Source organism: Chiloscyllium plagiosum, chromosome 13 (genome assembly GCF_004010195.1).
Source record: "Chiloscyllium plagiosum isolate BGI_BamShark_2017 chromosome 13, ASM401019v2, whole genome shotgun sequence".
NCBI lineage: Eukaryota > Metazoa > Chordata > Chondrichthyes > Orectolobiformes > Hemiscylliidae > Chiloscyllium > Chiloscyllium plagiosum.
The window spans coordinates 46,414,407-46,432,215 of NC_057722.1; the positions used below are offsets into that span (position 1 = coordinate 46,414,407).

Below are 17,809 nucleotides of genomic sequence, written 5' to 3' on the forward strand. Positions count from 1 at the left end.
ACCCCCACCCCCACCTTTTATCTCAGCCCTCTTGGCACACAGCCTCATTCCTGAAGAAAGGCTTATGCCCGAAACGTCGATTCTCCTGCTCCTCGGATGCTGCCTGGCCTGCTGCGCTTTTTCAGCACCACACTTTTCAACTCTGGCCTCCAGCATCAGCAGTCCTCATTTTCTCCTTGCAGTGCAATCAGACATGATAGTATGTACATGCATGTACGCTAAATGCATACTATAGTTAGACTGGCATACTTTCATAGTGATCAGTTAATTGTACTCCTGCAGTGCATGATGCAAACCAAATAAACAGTAACAATGGATTTAGATAAGTGTACCCCTCTTAATTTATGACAATTTCCTGCAACTGAATTTGAGAGTATAACTGCCTCTGTAATTCTTTGTTCAGCATCTTCAGTGTGTTGAGTTTAGATCGTTTAGAGTGCCTTGCTATAGCAAGTAATAAAAGCCCTTTTAAGCACTTTGTAGATCTCCGTGGGTAAGGGTCAGAAGATAGCAGGATGACTATCAGACCCTGAAAGTACCACAACATATTTCATTTATGATGAAAGTATGTTGTTTTAGTAACTTTGTCACTTTAGCCATTTTGTTTGTTCATACAGACTTATGCAGAAAAATTTCATTTTTACAACTTCAAATGTCCATTTCATGACACTGATGAATGCCAATTATTATAAACTTTGCATTTGCAGCTGAATGCTTTACAGATTGAGAATTTTTAGTAAATTCAGCAAGACTATCTGAATACACATCCCTGTACTGGTGAAAATGACAACATTATTGTAGCATTTCTTATGAATTCAGAATTTAATCATCATTATAACAAAGCTACACTTTTAGCATGTGGGATCAATAAACCAGTCATGACTGTGTCCCTTTTGTTCACTGCAGAAACGTCTAATTGGAAAGCTCAGACATTTTGCATTAAATTAGCAATGGTGAAATCAGTACACAAAATGCCTTATGATATGATGTATATTGGTGATCTCAGCCTTGCAGAAAATTCCATCCCAGTAGTTTTGCTCTTCTTTATTCTCAACTTTAAAAGAATTCAGTCTCTGCCATTAGTTAATGTTAAAGAGACACTTAAGACTTGGGAGGTGTATAAATGTTACATGTTGAAGCAAAATTAATATACAAATTTAAAAGCCAACCAACTATGGTATTTAAGGATTTTTGTCAAAGCTGGACATAAAGTCATAGGGATGTACAGCACGGAAACAGACACTTCAGTCCAACTTGCCCATGCCGACCAGATATCCCAACCTAATCTAGTCGCATTTGCCAGCACCCAGCACATATCCCTCTAAACCCTTCCTATTCATGTACTCATCCAGATGCCTTTTAAATGCTGTGATTGTACCAGCCTCCACCACGTCTCTGGAAACTCATTCCATACACGCACGACTCTCTACGTGAAAAAGGTGCCTCTTAGGTCCCTTTTAAATTTTTCCCCTCTCACCCTCAACCAATGCCCACTGGTTCTGGACTCCCCCACCTCAGGGGAAAGACCTTGTCTATTTATCCTAGCCATACCCCTCATAATTTTATAAACCTCTATAAGGTCACCCCTCAGCTTCTGACACTCCAGGGAAAACAGCCCCAGCCTATTCAGCCTCGACCTGTAGCTCAAATCCTCCAACACTGGCAACATCCTTGTAAATCTTTTCTGAACCCTTTCAAGTTTCACAACATCCTTCCAATCGGAAGAAGGAAACCAGAATTGCACATAATATTCCAAAAGTGGTCTAACCAATGTCCTGTACAGCCGCAACATGACCTCCCAACTCCTGTATTCAATGCTCTGTCCAATAAAGGAGAACAAACCAAACGCCTTCTTCATTAAAGTTTGTGAGAAGATTTGTAGCTCGGGTGCTCGTTGCTGTGGTTATGTTCGCCGAGCTGGAAGTTTTTGTTGCAAACGTTTCGTCCCGTCGTCCCCTGACAACCGGAAGCGGCAGAGACAGGCCACTATAAATGCCAGAGGAAACACCACAGAAGCGCTTCCCAGGAGGCTCCCAAGCACTGAGGATGTCACCTAGACAGGGGACGAAACGTTTGCAACAAAAACTTCCAGCTCGGTGAACAGAACCACAGCCTTCTCCATTATCCTACCTACCTGTGACTCCACTTTGAAGGAACTATAAACCTGCACTCCAAGGTCTCTTTGTTCAGCAACACTCCCTAGGACCTTATTATTAAGTCCCACTCTGACTTGCCTTTCCAAAACGCATAGCAACGTGCAGTATATCAGTTTAGTATCAAAACGGTGACAAGGAAAATCAATGCAATTATCCTGGATTCATTAAACAAATAGTGAAGAATGTACTCAGTTGAGCACATACCTCAACCACACGGTCTTACTAAAATTCCTGGAAATATGCAGCTCTTCATTGAGGCTTTTCGCTGCATGGGATGGCACTGTAACAACAAAACTAAAAACAACATCTGTTTAATAAGAATTTCCATCTCACTGAGTATGCTCGAAGTTGATACATAGGCAACAATCTGCTCCAAAGACCCTGGTCACATTTTGTGTCAAATTCCACCATAGCTGCTGAGGGAACCCACAATATTTCAAAACAAATCAACATTTTCAGTAGAACAACTCAATGTTCTAACAGAATGTCATTTCATCAAATGTGCTAATGATAATGATCCTTCAAAAAAATCCAAAATCCAGATAGGCATCCAATGCCTAAACCACTAAATGATATTAATCAGATATTAGGCGCAACACACAACCCTGAATAGAAAGTGTTTGAGTGCCCTCCCTGTACCAGAATGCACAGCAAACCAGCAATTTAAACATTTAGTTAGGGATTTTCCTATTGTAAAAACTTCTAAGTGATGATAATATTTGTGGTGAGGAATTTATATGCAAAATCAAATGCAATTGTTTGCAAGGTCACAATAAAGAGGATACATTTAATTTTTTTTTACGAAAATCAAATTATTTTCTGGAAAGTTTTAAAGCTTTATTTTCTTTTTGGCTCAGTTTGGGTGAATTTTATTCCCACCTGCCTTCCTGATTAAGAGACACTGTCTTGACTTTGAGCAATTGCAAGGGTTTAACAAATTACATCAGCATGTCTAAGCATCTGAATTTTGAGAAAATTAATTTTCAAATTGTATTAATTCTTTGAGCATTTTCCCATTAGATAAAAATATTTAATACTCAAAGCATAAGAATTCAACAACGTTTAACAGGAAAAAATATCTTCTATTGCCTTACTTTGCAAATGGTCGATATTGATTTTCTCTGGCACAGTAGGTCCTAAATCATGAAGTGCAGTAATTTGGTCTCCAGCATATAGTCCACCAGAACACTGAGTTACACCCAAGCTTATGTCATTTTTTCCTTTGCTCTTTCTTCTGTTTTTCTTTTTCTTATTGTTCTGTATTTCCATTTCATTAATTATTTGCACATGACTTTCCATTCTCCCTAGATCAATATCTTGACTACAACTGTCAAAAGATGGTTTATGCCTTGGCAATACAGACTCAGAGTAATGATCACTATCTCCAGCAGCTGCAGTTTTTTCAAGCCCCACAAACTCTTTATGGTGATCTGCATGTGGTTTTGGATGGTCTTGTTTAGGCCTAGTTTCCTTGAACATAACTTCATTTGCTGATTCAGTATCTTCATCCTGGTTGACGTTGATGCCTCTTTGCTTGTTTTCCTTCCTGGTTGTCAAACCCTGTTTCTTCTTCCAAGGGTCAAACATGTCTGACTCACCAGTATTCCCAACTTTTTCCAAAAGACTAAGAGGCATGCTTGTCAACACAGCAGGTCTGTTATTCTCCACAGACTGGGTACATTTATCTCTTAGATATTGTCCAATATTAAGATCTTTTTGTTGCATCATTTCTACTTCCGAAGGATTCAAATGAGTTCCAGGAGTATTTCCATTTTCATCATTTTTGTCTATGCAATTGATTTGCTGAGCAAATTGGTTTAGATATGCTCTAAACCTTCCACTACGATGCTGATTTACCAGCCTGGAATAAGCATTTTTTTGTGGATAGCAAATCTTACTAACACTATATCTTGCATCAAAAGAGGGAAATGTTTCCTTTGTTTGTCCTGAATGATCCATTGGTGATGTTGGTAGCCACAAAAGAGAAAAGTGAAGCTGTAGAAAAAATAATACTCATCAGATGTATATAATATATTATCCTGGAATATCCAAAAGTAAATGTTTAAAATAGCTTTAAAACAACAGCCCATCAGAGGTATCAGGACAAGTGATCAAAGAGGCAGGAGAAAGAGTGAAACTTGATGGGAAAACTACTATTAAAGAACATTATATTTGATTCACAAAATTACTGAGGTGAATTATTTTAAAAGTGAAACTCATTTTTTTTAAAAACTGCAGTAACCTTCATGAGGTTCATTTTAGATTGTCTTACTCTCTTTTGTATAGCTTACTCCCTTTTCCTAAAGGTTTATAATTCCAGAGTATTTCACCTAAATTAAAATCATTTGACTCCTCTCTATCAAAGTGACAGTTGAACCCAACCTTGCTTTAATGCAATCTTCACACATCATTATTTTCCACAGATCACTTGGACAGTCATGAGGAAGCAGACCCCCTGTTAGATCTCTCTATACTGAGGAAAAACTGAAACAATCATAACATTCCCCATTATTGCTGCAGCTGACATCTGCTAATTTAGCACAGACCAGATGGAAAATAGTACTCTTCTGATGTCTATGATTCAATAGCACACCACAAAGTATTAAGTCCAACAATGAGTGGATATTTGTTTACTTCAAAATGACTCAAATTTTGGATTGGAGCTGTGCACATTTGGGGTTAGCTAATTTATATATCCTCAAGGCAGATTTTCCCTAGAATGTCAGAGGTTATGGGGAGAATCTTACAAAGATTTATAAAATCATGAGGGGCATGGATGGGATGAATAGCCAAGGTCTTTTTCCCAGGATAGGGGAGTGTAAAACTAGAGGGTATAGGTTTAAGGTGAAAGAGCAAACATTTAAAAGGGGCAACATTTTCATTCAGTGGGTCGTGCATGTATGGAGCTGCCAGAGGTGGTGGTGGAGCAAGCTGGTACAATATCAACATTTAAAAGGCATCTGGATAGGCACATGAAGAGGAAGGGTTTGGAGGGATATGAGCCAAATGCTGGCAAATGGGACTTTATTAGTTTAGGATATCTCATCGGCATGTACAATTGGACCGAAAGGTCTGTTTCCATGCAGTACATTCCTTTGACTCTATGGCTCCAAATGAAAGTGATCATATGTCCAGCAATTATATCTAATCATAACCTTGAAAGATACAACAGACACTGGTTGGTGAGGAGGTGCACAAAAAAGACTAGGTAAGAGAGCTGTAACTATTAATTGTTTCGAAAAGAAATTAATCTATAAAGAGTGATGAATTAGTGTCACAGAGAAACAAGTGTTCATGTACAATTTTGCTTTAAAAAGGCACAACAAATAAGTAGTGTAAAGTTTGACTTCAACAGAGCAAAAAGAAACTAACAAAAATAAATAAGAATTAGTTACTGTATGTTTCTTACATACTCCATTCTGTCTCATCAGTGTACAAATGTGTACAAGACCACAGAAGCAAGGCAAGCAGACAGCTTGCCCACTTTGCTCAAATTTTTCTCAACTGTCATCACCCAATCAAGGGGTAAGCTGAATAGGTCACTGAATATGCCCATTGTAGCCAAAGATCAAGGTCCAACTACCTTCGGCTGCTTCATCAATGACATTTTCTCAATCATAAGGTCAGAAGTGGGACACTGATGATTGCACACAGGCAATTCCATCCATAACTCCTCTGATAATACAGCAGTCCATTCCTGCATGCAGATAGGTCTGCACAGTCAGGCTTGAGCTGTTGAGTAGAATGTAACATGTACACCACATGAGTGTCAGTAAATGACCATCACCAACAAGAGAAAATCTAAACATCTTCCCATGATGCTCAATGATGCCAACGTTTCTGAATTTCCCCCATTATCAACAGGCTGGAAGTTACCATTGATCAGAAACTTAATTGCACGAGCTGCATAGATACTGTGGCAACCAAGCAAGTCAGAAGCTGAGAATCTATGGGGAATGACTCACTTTTTGACTCCCAAAGTCTGCCCACCACCTCCAAGGCATGAGTCAGGAACACAGTGGAATATTTTCCACTTGTCTGGATGAGTGCAACTCAAACATTTATACTATTCAAGCCAAAGTGATCAAAACCCACAGCGATCACCTCAAATATTCATTCCCTGTCACTGGCAGTACAATGTAACATTTCTAAGGTGTAATACAATAACTTAGAAATGGACCTTTTAAATAGCACCTTTCTTAATACCTAACAACAGGATTAGAAGATTTTGGGAACTTCACTGTCTGCAATGACACCTCCACTCACCATTTTGACATGGAACAATAATCACCATTCCTTTACTGCAAATATCTTGGAGCTCCCTCCTTCACAATACTAAACAAACTATTAAAGCATGCAATTCACCACCATCTCCTGAAAGACAATTAGGGATTAGCAATATGAAATGCTGGTCGTGTGATTGATGGTTACATCATATGAACTGTGGTTCAAATACCTTCAAGTGATTAAAATGGGTTTGTAAACGCCCATGCTTGACAAAAAAATTTAGAATACACTCAAATAAGCTAGCAGTCTGTCAATCAGGGCAATGACCTTGGATGGCACCAGCACAATGAAGGACTCCCAGATTGAGTCCAACAGCGGGCCCCCTACCACCAGTGCCATACGATTAGCAACTGGAGAGACAGTTAGCTGTCCCAGTGTAAGGCCGTGCGCTCCTTTAACCAGGAAGGCCCATGAAATCAACAGATGCAGACTCGGCGCAACTCAAAGATGAGTTTTCTCCTTCAAGGAAAGGGATCGGTCATTGTGATGTACTGAACAAAACACCCGCTCCCAGCTCCTGTGACTTACAGAAGGGAACAGCTAACATGAAGGAAGTGCCATTCCTCAGTCAACAGCAGCTGGAGCCTCTCGAGCGCTGCACGGCAGCGAACTCCTTCCAGGTCACATTGCCCGGAAGCTGGGGGTGGTGGTGGGAGGCATTGCATTCTGGGAGATGTGTTCTGGTCCATCCCTCGCGTCGGTGCCCCGTCGCCCCAGAACCTTGAACGAGTCTTGCAGCCCCCCCCTCCCCCGTTCACATCTCTTACATCTAAAATGCAATGCCTTATAACATATACATTATTCCGATAGTTTCCAAGATTCATTTTTAGAAAAGGCAGTTTGAAGTGTCGACGTTTGCCCCACAATTGAGGTCATTGCCAGTTTTTAACGACGATCAATCATCGTTGCCACCTTGGACAGCAACTGCACAGACAACAAAGCAGCCGACAATAGGAAGCGTCTGGTTTGATATAAATGTATTATTTAGAAATGAGACAGATGGTATATCGTAATACAGGAAAACACATTAAAGCTGACATCAGCCTACCTTCCTTTGCGTAGTTATAGCGACTTCCTCCATTATTTTTAGAAATAGTTAAATATTAGAGAAAAAACAGCCGGCAATTCGAGTAAATACTGGAACTGTCCTCATGCCTCCAAGTAATCGGTTTAACGCCTCCATAATATTGTCAAATTATTTATGTAATCAGTATTGCATGTAAACCATCTTCAAATCCCAAATCCTAACTTGCTCAGTTTTTGATCTTGTTTTCACAGATCTGTTGGTGGGAAATTTTGATTTAGGAAGGTAACCTCCGAGCAGGTGACATTTTCAGTGCCACATTATTATTATTCTGCTGCTAATATACAACAAATCCTGGGTGAAACCCCTGAGGTTCCCATGGGAATGGACGCTGCATTTAGGTTCTCACCGTTAAATTTGATTCACTCATGCATATTTATTTCATACATACTGACAATCGACAGTATAATATTATCGTCAAGAAATGGTTACGATAATACTTTCGGATGGGACATAACCTCGTATGTATTACCACGGACCGTTGCTCTCTGCAACGCCTCGTAATGCGTACATGTACAGCCGGTAAAAATAAGAGGCGATAATAGTTGATGTTTAGTTGTGATCACCGTTCAATATTAAGTGTATCCATGATCCGTCAAAACTACCCTCATCAACTTTATTACCTCGCTGCTGTTTAGCTGAAATTAATGCAGTTTACTTTGCTATGAGGCATGGATAAAATGTTGTTTAATAACAAAATTGTATGGCATATCAACCGCTTGCCTTCGTGTTTAAATTAAGAGTTCTAGGTGTAAACGTTATTCTTACACAATTTTTATCCCTATTTGAAGATGCAGCTATTGACAAAATAAGCAATGGTGAAAATAAATTGATTTTAAAATGCAACAAACTAAATTGAGCCACGATCGAGTCTACTATTTACCATCAAGACTAATCGTAATCCCTTTCATGTGATTTAGTGAAACTAATAAGAGGGGATTAGCTGTGGGTGACCAGTGTCAATTTAGGAGGTTTAGCATAAAATGAACAGAATAAAATGCCCTTTTTGGAGCACAGGGGGCTATTGGGTTAAGTTGTTTTATAGTGTTATAGTGGGATATTTTCTAGTAAATTATTTATCTGGATATAGCAAGAAAAGACGTAAACGTTTTGATACATTCTTCCGAGGTCAGATCGATGGTCCTCAGAACACAAATGGAGTCACGCTTGTGCCAACACGTAACTATTAAAATTAACAAAAAAAGAGGAACGAAGGAATTAAACTAAATGTACCATTTAGGGTATGCCATATACATAAGGATCATTTAATGCTTCACATTGAGAAGTTTATGCAATGCTTTTAATTTGGCATTGACTTTATTATTTCATTATGTCAATTAACCATATTATATCTTCAAGGCTCCAGCAAAAATTTAGTCCACCTCATACTCTTTAATAGTATAAAGAATGTAGGGTAAATATTAAGAGGGAGATTAGGAAGACAAAGAGGGGAAATGAAATAGTCTTGGTTGATAAGGTTAAGGATAATCCAAAGAGATTCTACAAATACATTAAGAGTAAGAAAACAACTAGAGGGAGTCGGGCCCCTGAAAGATCAAAGGGGTTGTCTTTGTGTTGAATATCAGGAGATGGCAGAGATATTAAATGAATATAATGCTTGGTTTTACTGCGAAGAAAGAAATAGAGGCTAAAGAACTCAGGGAAATAAATATTGATGGTTTGAAAACAGTTCACATTACAGAAGAGGAGTGCTGGAGGTCTTGGTAAATAAAAGGTGGATAAATCTCCAGGACCTGATGAAGAGTATCCCAGAACATTGTGGGAAGTTAGGGGAGAAATTGCAGGGCCCCTTGTAGAAATATTTATATCATCTCTAACTGCAGATGAGAAACCAATAGACTGGAGAATGGCTAATGCTGTGTCATTGTTTAAAAAGGGATGTAAGGAGAAGTCAGGAAATTATAGACCTGTGAGTCTGATGTTAGTAGTGGTTAAGTTGCTTGAGGTGATTCTGAAAGATAGGATTTATATGCATTTGGAGAGGCAAGGCATGATTATGGATAATCAGCATGGTTTTGTACATGGGAAATCATATCTCACAAATTATTGAATGTTTTTAAGGAGGTAGCCAAGATGATTGATAAGGGCATAGTGGTAGACATCATTTACTTGGACTTTTTAGTGAAGCCTTTCATAACGTTCAGCATGGTAGACTAATTAGTACAGTTAGATTACATGGGATTCAGGGTGAGCTTGCCAATACAAAATTGGCTTAACAGCAGTTTGGTGGACATTTGTTTTTCAGACTACAAACCTGCAACCAATGGTATTCCACAGAGATCAGTGCTCAGTCCACTTTTATCATTTATATAAATGATTTAGATAGGAATATAAAAGGCTTGGTTAGTAAGTTTGTGGATGACACCAAAGTTGGTGGTACAGTAAACAGTTAAGCAAGTTATCTAAGATTCCAAAAAGATCTTGATCAATTGGGTCAATGGGCTGAGAAGTGGTAGATGGAGTTTAATTTAGATAAATGTGAAGTATTGCATTTATACAATTAAAATTTGGGCCTTGGATAGTGTTGTAGGACAGAGAGAGGCTTCAGATACATTATTCTTTGAAATTTGCATCACAGTAGACAGAGTGGTAAAGAAGGCATTTAGCACACTGGGCTTCATTGCTCAAACCTTTGAGTCTAGGAGTTGGGATGTCATGTTGATGTTGTACAGGATGTCAGTGAGGCCTCTTCTGGAGTACTGTGCCTAGTTCTGGTCACCCTGTTATAGGAAGGGTATTATTAAGCTGGATAGGGTTCAGAAAAGATTTACCAGGGTGTTGTTGGTAATGGAGGGGTTGAGTTATAAGGAGAAGGTTGGATAGGCTGAGACATTTTCCCTGGAGCTTAGGAGATTGAGGGGTGACCTTACAGTGGTTTATAAAATCATAAGGAATATAGCTAAGGTGAATGGCAAGTGTCATTTCCCTATGGTGGGGAATTTCAAAACTATCGGGCGTGTTTTTAAGGTGAGAGGAGAAAGATTTAAAAAAGACATGAGGGGCAAAGTGTTTACACAAAGAGTGGTTCATGTGTAGAATGAGCTTCCAGGGGAAATGGTGCATGTAGGTACAGTTAAAACTTTTAAAGACGCTTGGATAAGTACATGAATAATAAATTTTCAGAGGCATACTGGGCCAAGTACAAATAAGTGGGACTAATTTAGTTTGGGATTACAGTCGGCATGGACTGCTTGGACCAAAGGGTCTGTTTCCGTGCTATATGACTCTATGGCTCTATGACTCTATTACAGTGGAAATGATGCACCATTTCCTTCAACTCAATTGAATAATGTCGTCTTAGTCACCACAACTCTGTGAATGGATCTCTGTTGCCAAGACATACAGAAAACCAGGAGAAAAAGACACAAGACAGAAATATCATGTCACATATTGCTAATAGAATATAAATAAAACATGAAAATGTGTGAGACACTATAGTTTTATTGCATTTTGTAGGAAAAATCAGTCGTCTTGACATAAATGGTTCTAACAGCATCGAGTTTAGTGTTTTCTTTCTCACAATGCGATGTAATCAAAACCCAGTTGGCTGTCGTGTCGTGATTCTGTCCAGTAATTCAACATTTTACGTGACTCTTCCGGGTGTTTCAAGGACCCATGGTTTGCTATATACCCTAATCTTATCTCCCTAATGAATCATGGCATCTATTCCAACATCAGAAGGAAGTCTTTTTCTGTATTCATCCCATGTTTGGGGTGATGAGCATCTTAATTAGAAATGAAACATTATCAGTCCTATATTTATTAGTTAACTTAGTTTGGATGGTAAAAGGTATGTTTGTTATTTCACAGATAACGAGCGTCCTCCAGCCTTTGGGACGGAGCACCCAGCGGCAACCTCTATTTGAATAACACTCTTGGAGTGGTATCGTTATAGTCTCAGAGAAATAAAACAGTTCAAAGAGCCATAGCATGTCGGGGGTGAGAGAAACACGGTAGAGGAATGTTTTAAGGTAATCTTTAAAAGTGAACTAGACTGTTAGGTAAAACATCTTTTATTGAGATGGAGCCTGCGCTTGGGTAAGTAAAGGATTTTGCCACGGAAACGGAAAGAGGGGGAACTGCAAGCAAAACCAGCGGGAGAAGGGAGGGAACCTATCGGTGGTTACAAGACTGGAATGTAGAGGCAAATACTTTGGATTCAATATTTTAGGAGAAGTTGTAAATGCAAGAACAGTGGAGATAGTGGAGCAAAACAGAATGTAGTGAACAGAAATAAAATACAAAATGTTGGGGATACTGAGCTGGTCTAACCAGTGGGGAGGGGAAAACAGTGGTAAAGTTTGAAGAACACGTGTCTGAAGAAACAGCAGAATAGTCAAACAGAAAGATAATCAGGAGAGTAAAATCCAATCTAAGCAAAATGAGGTCAGAAGTGAGGACATGAACCTTTTGAACTCGGTTTTCGGTCTGGAAAGTTGAGGTGTGCCAAATGGAGACTTGGGGAGATGTTCCTTGGGCTTACATTGAGCTTCACTGGAAAATTGCTGGAGACCGAGTCAAGAGGTGAAGCGCCGGAGGAGTGGCAGACAGAACGGAAATTTTATTGAAAACAATCACTTATCCTGCAGTTGATATCCCCAATACAGAACGAATACAAAACGGACGTTTGTGAGATGAAGTCACCCTCCCATACAGGGTATCGTGGATAGCACTAAACAAACTAAATCTAGAATTGACCAAGGAATTAAATTTCAGTGTAAATGAGTTTAAGTTGAGGGGAAACAACCGATTAGGTAAAACAATAATGTTGAGAAAACAATCAGATAACTAAAGCAAGTGAGCATTCTAAAGATTGCGGCTGTTTATTAATTTAATACCAATTCCCAATCTGGAAATCCACTGCGGATCAAGAATTCGAACAGAATAGAAAATCTTGACCTAAACCCTTGCGACAAGTCCTTTCCAGCCATTCAAATGTTGATAGTAGGCACAGTTTTCACAATTCCACAAACTGAACTTTGTCAAATATTTGAGTAAAAGGCAACTTTTTTTTTCAGATAGGGTGACAGTCATCGCTTCTTTTTTTTGAAGCGACAGTTTGAAGAAATTAGAATTCACCGGAAATGACAATCGAATCATACAGAGTCAATAAGAAGTCATACCGGACCTGAAATGTTTAACTCTGTTTTTCTCTCCACTGGTGCTGCCACACCCGTTGAGTTTCTCCGGCATTCTCTGTGTTTATATTCGTCATACATTTATTAACTCAACTGTTTCGGCACTTCCTAAATTGAAAAATGATCCCTATGTTATAAACCTGACTGAAGATTGGCCGCATTGGGTACTTACTTCCGACTGAGCCTCCATTTAAGTTAGATTGATCATCCGAAGAAATGCTGGTATTCTGGTTTAGTTTTATTCCAATGAAGCAGATGCATTAGAAACAATGTTTTCCAATGCTCGGTACCCATAACATTAAAATGGCCCATCCTAAAACAAAGTCTGTCAGAGTTAAGGATTACAAGCAGCTGGGGTGGGGGAAACCTGGTTTATAGATCATCGTTTGAATTCCCCCAGTTGAGAGTCGAATGTGACAATGGCTTCCAATCACACACACACCCCCACACACCCGATAGACCATCGATAGCCAGGATAGAGCGGAGTTTCTGCGAGATCTCTTAACAAAAAGAGACTTCGCCCAAAAATGCAGTGAAACATCGAATCTGACGTTCTTTTAAACGTTTAATAAAGAACATCCGGATATATAGTCATATAGAAATATGAGCAGCGACAGATGGGAAAATATCCAGGCGATCCATTAACACATACCCAGACAACACAGGTTGATGAGAATATCAGGTCCATTAGCATTTGTGTTGAATGAATATGAAAGAGGCACAACACAGACATTGCCCTGAAAATTCATTGCAGCGCATTCTTCCCGCTGAGAATCTTCTTAAAATGTCTGTTCTACCGATGAATGGAACTGGCCCCTAATTTTCATATCTCTCCAAAAGAAAATAACGACTTTTGACGGAGAAACGACTTGATATGCCTGGTTCCTAATATGTGTAGGTCTATATTTCAAAATTTTCTAATTAAACTTTTATCCTTCTTAAAAATGTATCTCGCAGGTAACACGTTGATGGGGTGTACAATACTTGATGCGCAGTGATTTATGAAAGGCAGAACAAACCCTTCTGCTCTCCAGTCTCAGCTCTGAAACAATGGAACTGAACTTGGTTCCACTGACCTTGCATTCTAATTGACAATGGGCATCTTTTTTATGCAATTAAAACGGATAAACATTTATTTCCCATTGATAATTTTTTTTGTTTGCAAATATTTACATAAATCATTATTGGTTTAATAAATGAGATCGCAATTTGTCCCCATTCTCAGAAAGTTGTTCTTTTGAGACAGCGAATTACCTTAAATCCAAGATCAAACTATTCATTACGGGAACACTAATAGTCTCCGGGGTTTGCCGTGTGTCTTTGCAACAATTTGTCTCTGGCAACGTATGTTATCGATGATATCAGCGCGATTTTTCTGTAAAATCTCACATCCTTACTGTTGAATGAAACATAACTGTTTTCCTCAAATACAAAGCGTTGCAGCTTTTATTACAGTTAACGAATAAATCGAATCCTCCCAATACAGCGGATCGTTTTCAAGATATTAAGGATTAATTCCAATTTTTAGAGACAAGATGTGTCAGTTTGTGCAATATGCTTTGGCTATCTAAAGGTATTCGGTTCCGTCGCCGATTGTGTACGCTTTACTTCTGTGTAAAGTGAAGATATTTCAGGCTTTTGTTTTGCATCCTTGCTACCCCAGACCACTCCCTAGGCGGTTTGCAAACCTAAACTCCAAATCTGTGTTCAAAGTGTTACATCCTATTCCACGAATACATATTAGACGATTATTTGTAGATTAAAATAAATGAACTTACAATTGTATTACATTCATCGTCACTGTTTCATTGTTCAAATGGTTTTAATGGCAATTGGTAAATAATATAGATTGCATCAAGCATTCCGAAAAAATGCCAATACGGTTCGTAGCCAGAATTGTTTATTGCAGTTCTGCCACATTGTTCTCGCCACATCTGAGTTACTGTGGCGTGGGAATAGAAATCAGACAATAAAGCTGTCAAAGGAACCTGTGATTTCTGATTCATTCCACGTATGTCGAAGCCACCCAACAATCTCTCCATTCCTGGGTTTATTAAACTCCCCGTACCAAAATATAAGCAACTCAATATAGGTATGGTACTACAATATAGATATGGAAATTCTGTTTCGCATATGTGAGTGTAGCTTGTAGAAGGAAAGGGAGAAAGTCATAATCAAAGTGAAATCCTCTCCGTGCACAGTGTTTTCTATATATATGAATAAATGGTTTGTCAATCCATCCGCCCATTCTTTCTTCTTAGTGTAAAATAGCCAGTGTTTCCACTGGCTGGATGCCAACATTTAATTATTTACTTATAGACCCACTGTTGGAGAATCATCAAAGCTTGCAATTTTTAAAGGCAGCAATTTGCAGTGAAGCAGCAGGGGAAAGATGATGATCTAAACTCGTAAAGGAAGAAGAAAAGGCTGGGCTTTCCTTCCTCTGATTGTCCTTAGAAAGTTCCAAAAAGAGACGCGTGGTGACGTAATTTCACATTATAAAATGATTGAAAGGAGCTGAGAAAACAACAGACGAGCGTTGGTCCACAGGCAGACAGAACTCTGAACGTGACCAACGAATTTTCATTTTATTGTATCTAGGCGTAATATTGGTCATCTAATCAAACGAAGATGAACATCGCTTGGATGTTAGTTTCTGGACTATTCTTGGTTCTTTTGCACACAAGGACGGCAGCAAACCCCTTGTTTCGCTCACAGTCAGTAAGTTGATGATAATTGTGAAGACAACAAGTCATAGGGAATCCGAATTGGGGAGCATACATAAATGTTTGTGTAATCCAATACTACACTAGTAAACTGGCTAGAAAGAATAACTGTAGAAACGTATTGCCTACTCTTGCTGTCTTTTAATTTGAATATTAAGCAAGTAATAACTCGTATGTTCCGTGTTAAATCAACTGTAAAAAATGTTTACAAATAATAGCATCCTAAAAAGATATTGCAATTTGTTTTTAAAACAGATGCATTTATTCAATTGTATCAACCTCTATATACCAATTATTGAATTGCATGTGAATACCTTTTTGTGAATGGCCATGCTATGTTGATATACGCTGATTATCTGATGTTATGTGATCTCATGTTCAACTCCAACTATGTCTTGGTGAAAATTTTGGGTATAAACATGCAATACTGTTTACTATGTTTATTATGGCAAGCAATGTCATTGAACTACTTTAGACAAACCTTGATTTAATGTATTGTCTATTTCCGCTACCCTTTACAGGATCATGCACATGTATTAGATGAAGAATTCTCTGAGTACCTTTCCTCAGAGGAAAGAGATGTCCCTGCAGTTGTGAATCCCAAGGTCCGGTTTTTACGGGACCTCAGCCCCGACACCAGGTCAAAGAGCACCTGGGCTCGGCGGCTTTTCAACGACTACAACAATCCAAGGAAGTTCCGAGGAATCAATAAGAAAGGGTCGTCCAAGGGCTGTTTTGGACGCAAACTGGACAGAATAGGAGCGATGAGCGGTCTGGGCTGTTAGATCTACGACACCTAGCGACGGTGAGTGCTCGCTACAACAAAACAAAACACCAATTCGTTTGATTTTTTTTGCTAGTAGTTTACGAAACTCCAAAGCTGAAAAAGAAATGTTCTCTCCACCCTACCTATTGCGTTCCATGACATATTTGCTGTTGATTCTACTGTAGCTAGACATAACACTGACTTCAATTCGCAGCAGAGAAATCCAAGATTTTATTTTCAGAATCACTTAAACTGTGATTGCAACAGGAAAACGTAAAGCGTTTTAGTTATATCACGACAATTTTCGACAGTTTTTGTTAACTAGCAAGTTTCCAACACCTAACCTAGAGGTCGTAACCGAGTGTAGTTTGAAATGTAAGTTTTGCTGAATATTTTCATCCATTTCAGATGGGGTTATTGCTTCGATCTGAACTTAGTCCAAACATGTCCACTTGCACAGGGCCCAGTTAACTAGAGTTGCGCTCTCAGACGGCCACACTAACGGTATATTTCTCTTAACAGGACACCGCGCTGATGATGGGCCCTGAAACCTACTATGCGTCTTATTGTCTCCGTAAAAGTACCGTTTAATAAGAAAACGATGCCAATACGTATTCCCGGTACGACGAACTACATCATCAGCGTCTTTAGTGGAAAAGAACATGAAGGAAAACGTTGTAGGAACTAATGCAGCTGTAAATTGTCGCTACTATAAATTGATAATTTCATTTCTGCATAAATGTATTTATGTTTAAACTATTTATATGTTTATAAAGAGAGATATTTATAAAAAAAATCTTATTTATGTAACAAACTGAAGAGAGGGTGAACTGCAGGAGAAAGAAACACAAAGTTTGTAACATTTGTCCTAATAGCTGTTACGTGTTAAATTGCATTTCACAAAAGTCTGAGAAGCCTCCTTATTTATTACAATCCGTGCAATACATGAAAATACTCCATGGTGGTAATTTCTTGTTGTGTTTTGCGGCGCTTGTTTAAATTCAGCGCGATGTTCTTAGTATTTGTTTTCATTCAAGCAGAATTATTTCAATAGAAACCTGGTCCTCTTTTCCTTTGGTCACTTGCATCTCAGCCTGCACTAAGTATCTCAACAGAGATCTGCCATTGATCGACAGTCGGTATTATTGAGCGCGCTTTTTTCAAAATAGCAAGATGGGAACTTCACAGAACACCAGTCTGATGACCTATTCACACCCATCTTCTCTCCATTATTCAGCTTTTCGTCCAGCATTCTAGCCAATTACAATAATGATTATAATTGCAATGCTATTTAACATGGGCTAGGACTGAATCAGAATGGTTTCAGACTTTTCTAAATAATTTGAGGGGAGAGCTTGCTCAAATGTTCCGAAATTACATCTTTTTCTATTACTCATCAAATGGAAGGGCTATTAATAAGAATATTTTCCACAAATTAAGATTAACAATCGAGAAAGCATCAGTTGGAAAACAACTTTACATCTGACAACCTTCCCTACACTCAAATCTTAAAAGTTTTTTTCAAACTCTTATGTATTCTTAGAAATTAAAAGCCAAGTTTCAAAATTTTAAAGTCATTTCTGTGTGACGAACTCCATATACCAGGAGGTTGAGTCTTGTGCAATTCAGAT

At 38.7% G+C, this 17,809-nt stretch overlaps 1 protein-coding gene and 1 long non-coding RNA gene across 3 annotated transcripts in view; one reads left to right on the forward strand and one right to left on the reverse strand.

The window, feature by feature from the left end:
• Positions 1-7,088, reverse strand: part of dis3l2 (DIS3 like 3'-5' exoribonuclease 2) — a 300,765-nt gene extending 293,677 nt beyond the window's left edge. The window contains exons 1-2 of one of the 2 annotated variants that reach the window (XM_043702288.1): positions 6,972-7,088; positions 3,251-4,151 (exon numbers count right to left, since the gene is read on the reverse strand). In XM_043702288.1, the coding sequence (XP_043558223.1) occupies positions 3,251-4,115 (865 nt within the window). In that variant the 5' untranslated portion in view covers positions 4,116-4,151; positions 6,972-7,088. The remainder of the gene's footprint in view (positions 1-3,250; positions 4,152-6,971) is intronic. The other variant, XM_043702289.1, reaches the window with a different exon arrangement.
• A 9,135-nt stretch (positions 7,089-16,223) lies between these two features.
• On the forward strand, positions 16,224-17,086 carry LOC122556310. Its single transcript, XR_006313499.1, has 2 exons — positions 16,224-16,553; positions 16,701-17,086. It is a non-coding gene; the product is annotated as an uncharacterized LOC122556310 (long non-coding RNA).
• The last annotated feature ends 723 nt before the right edge of the window (positions 17,087-17,809 follow it).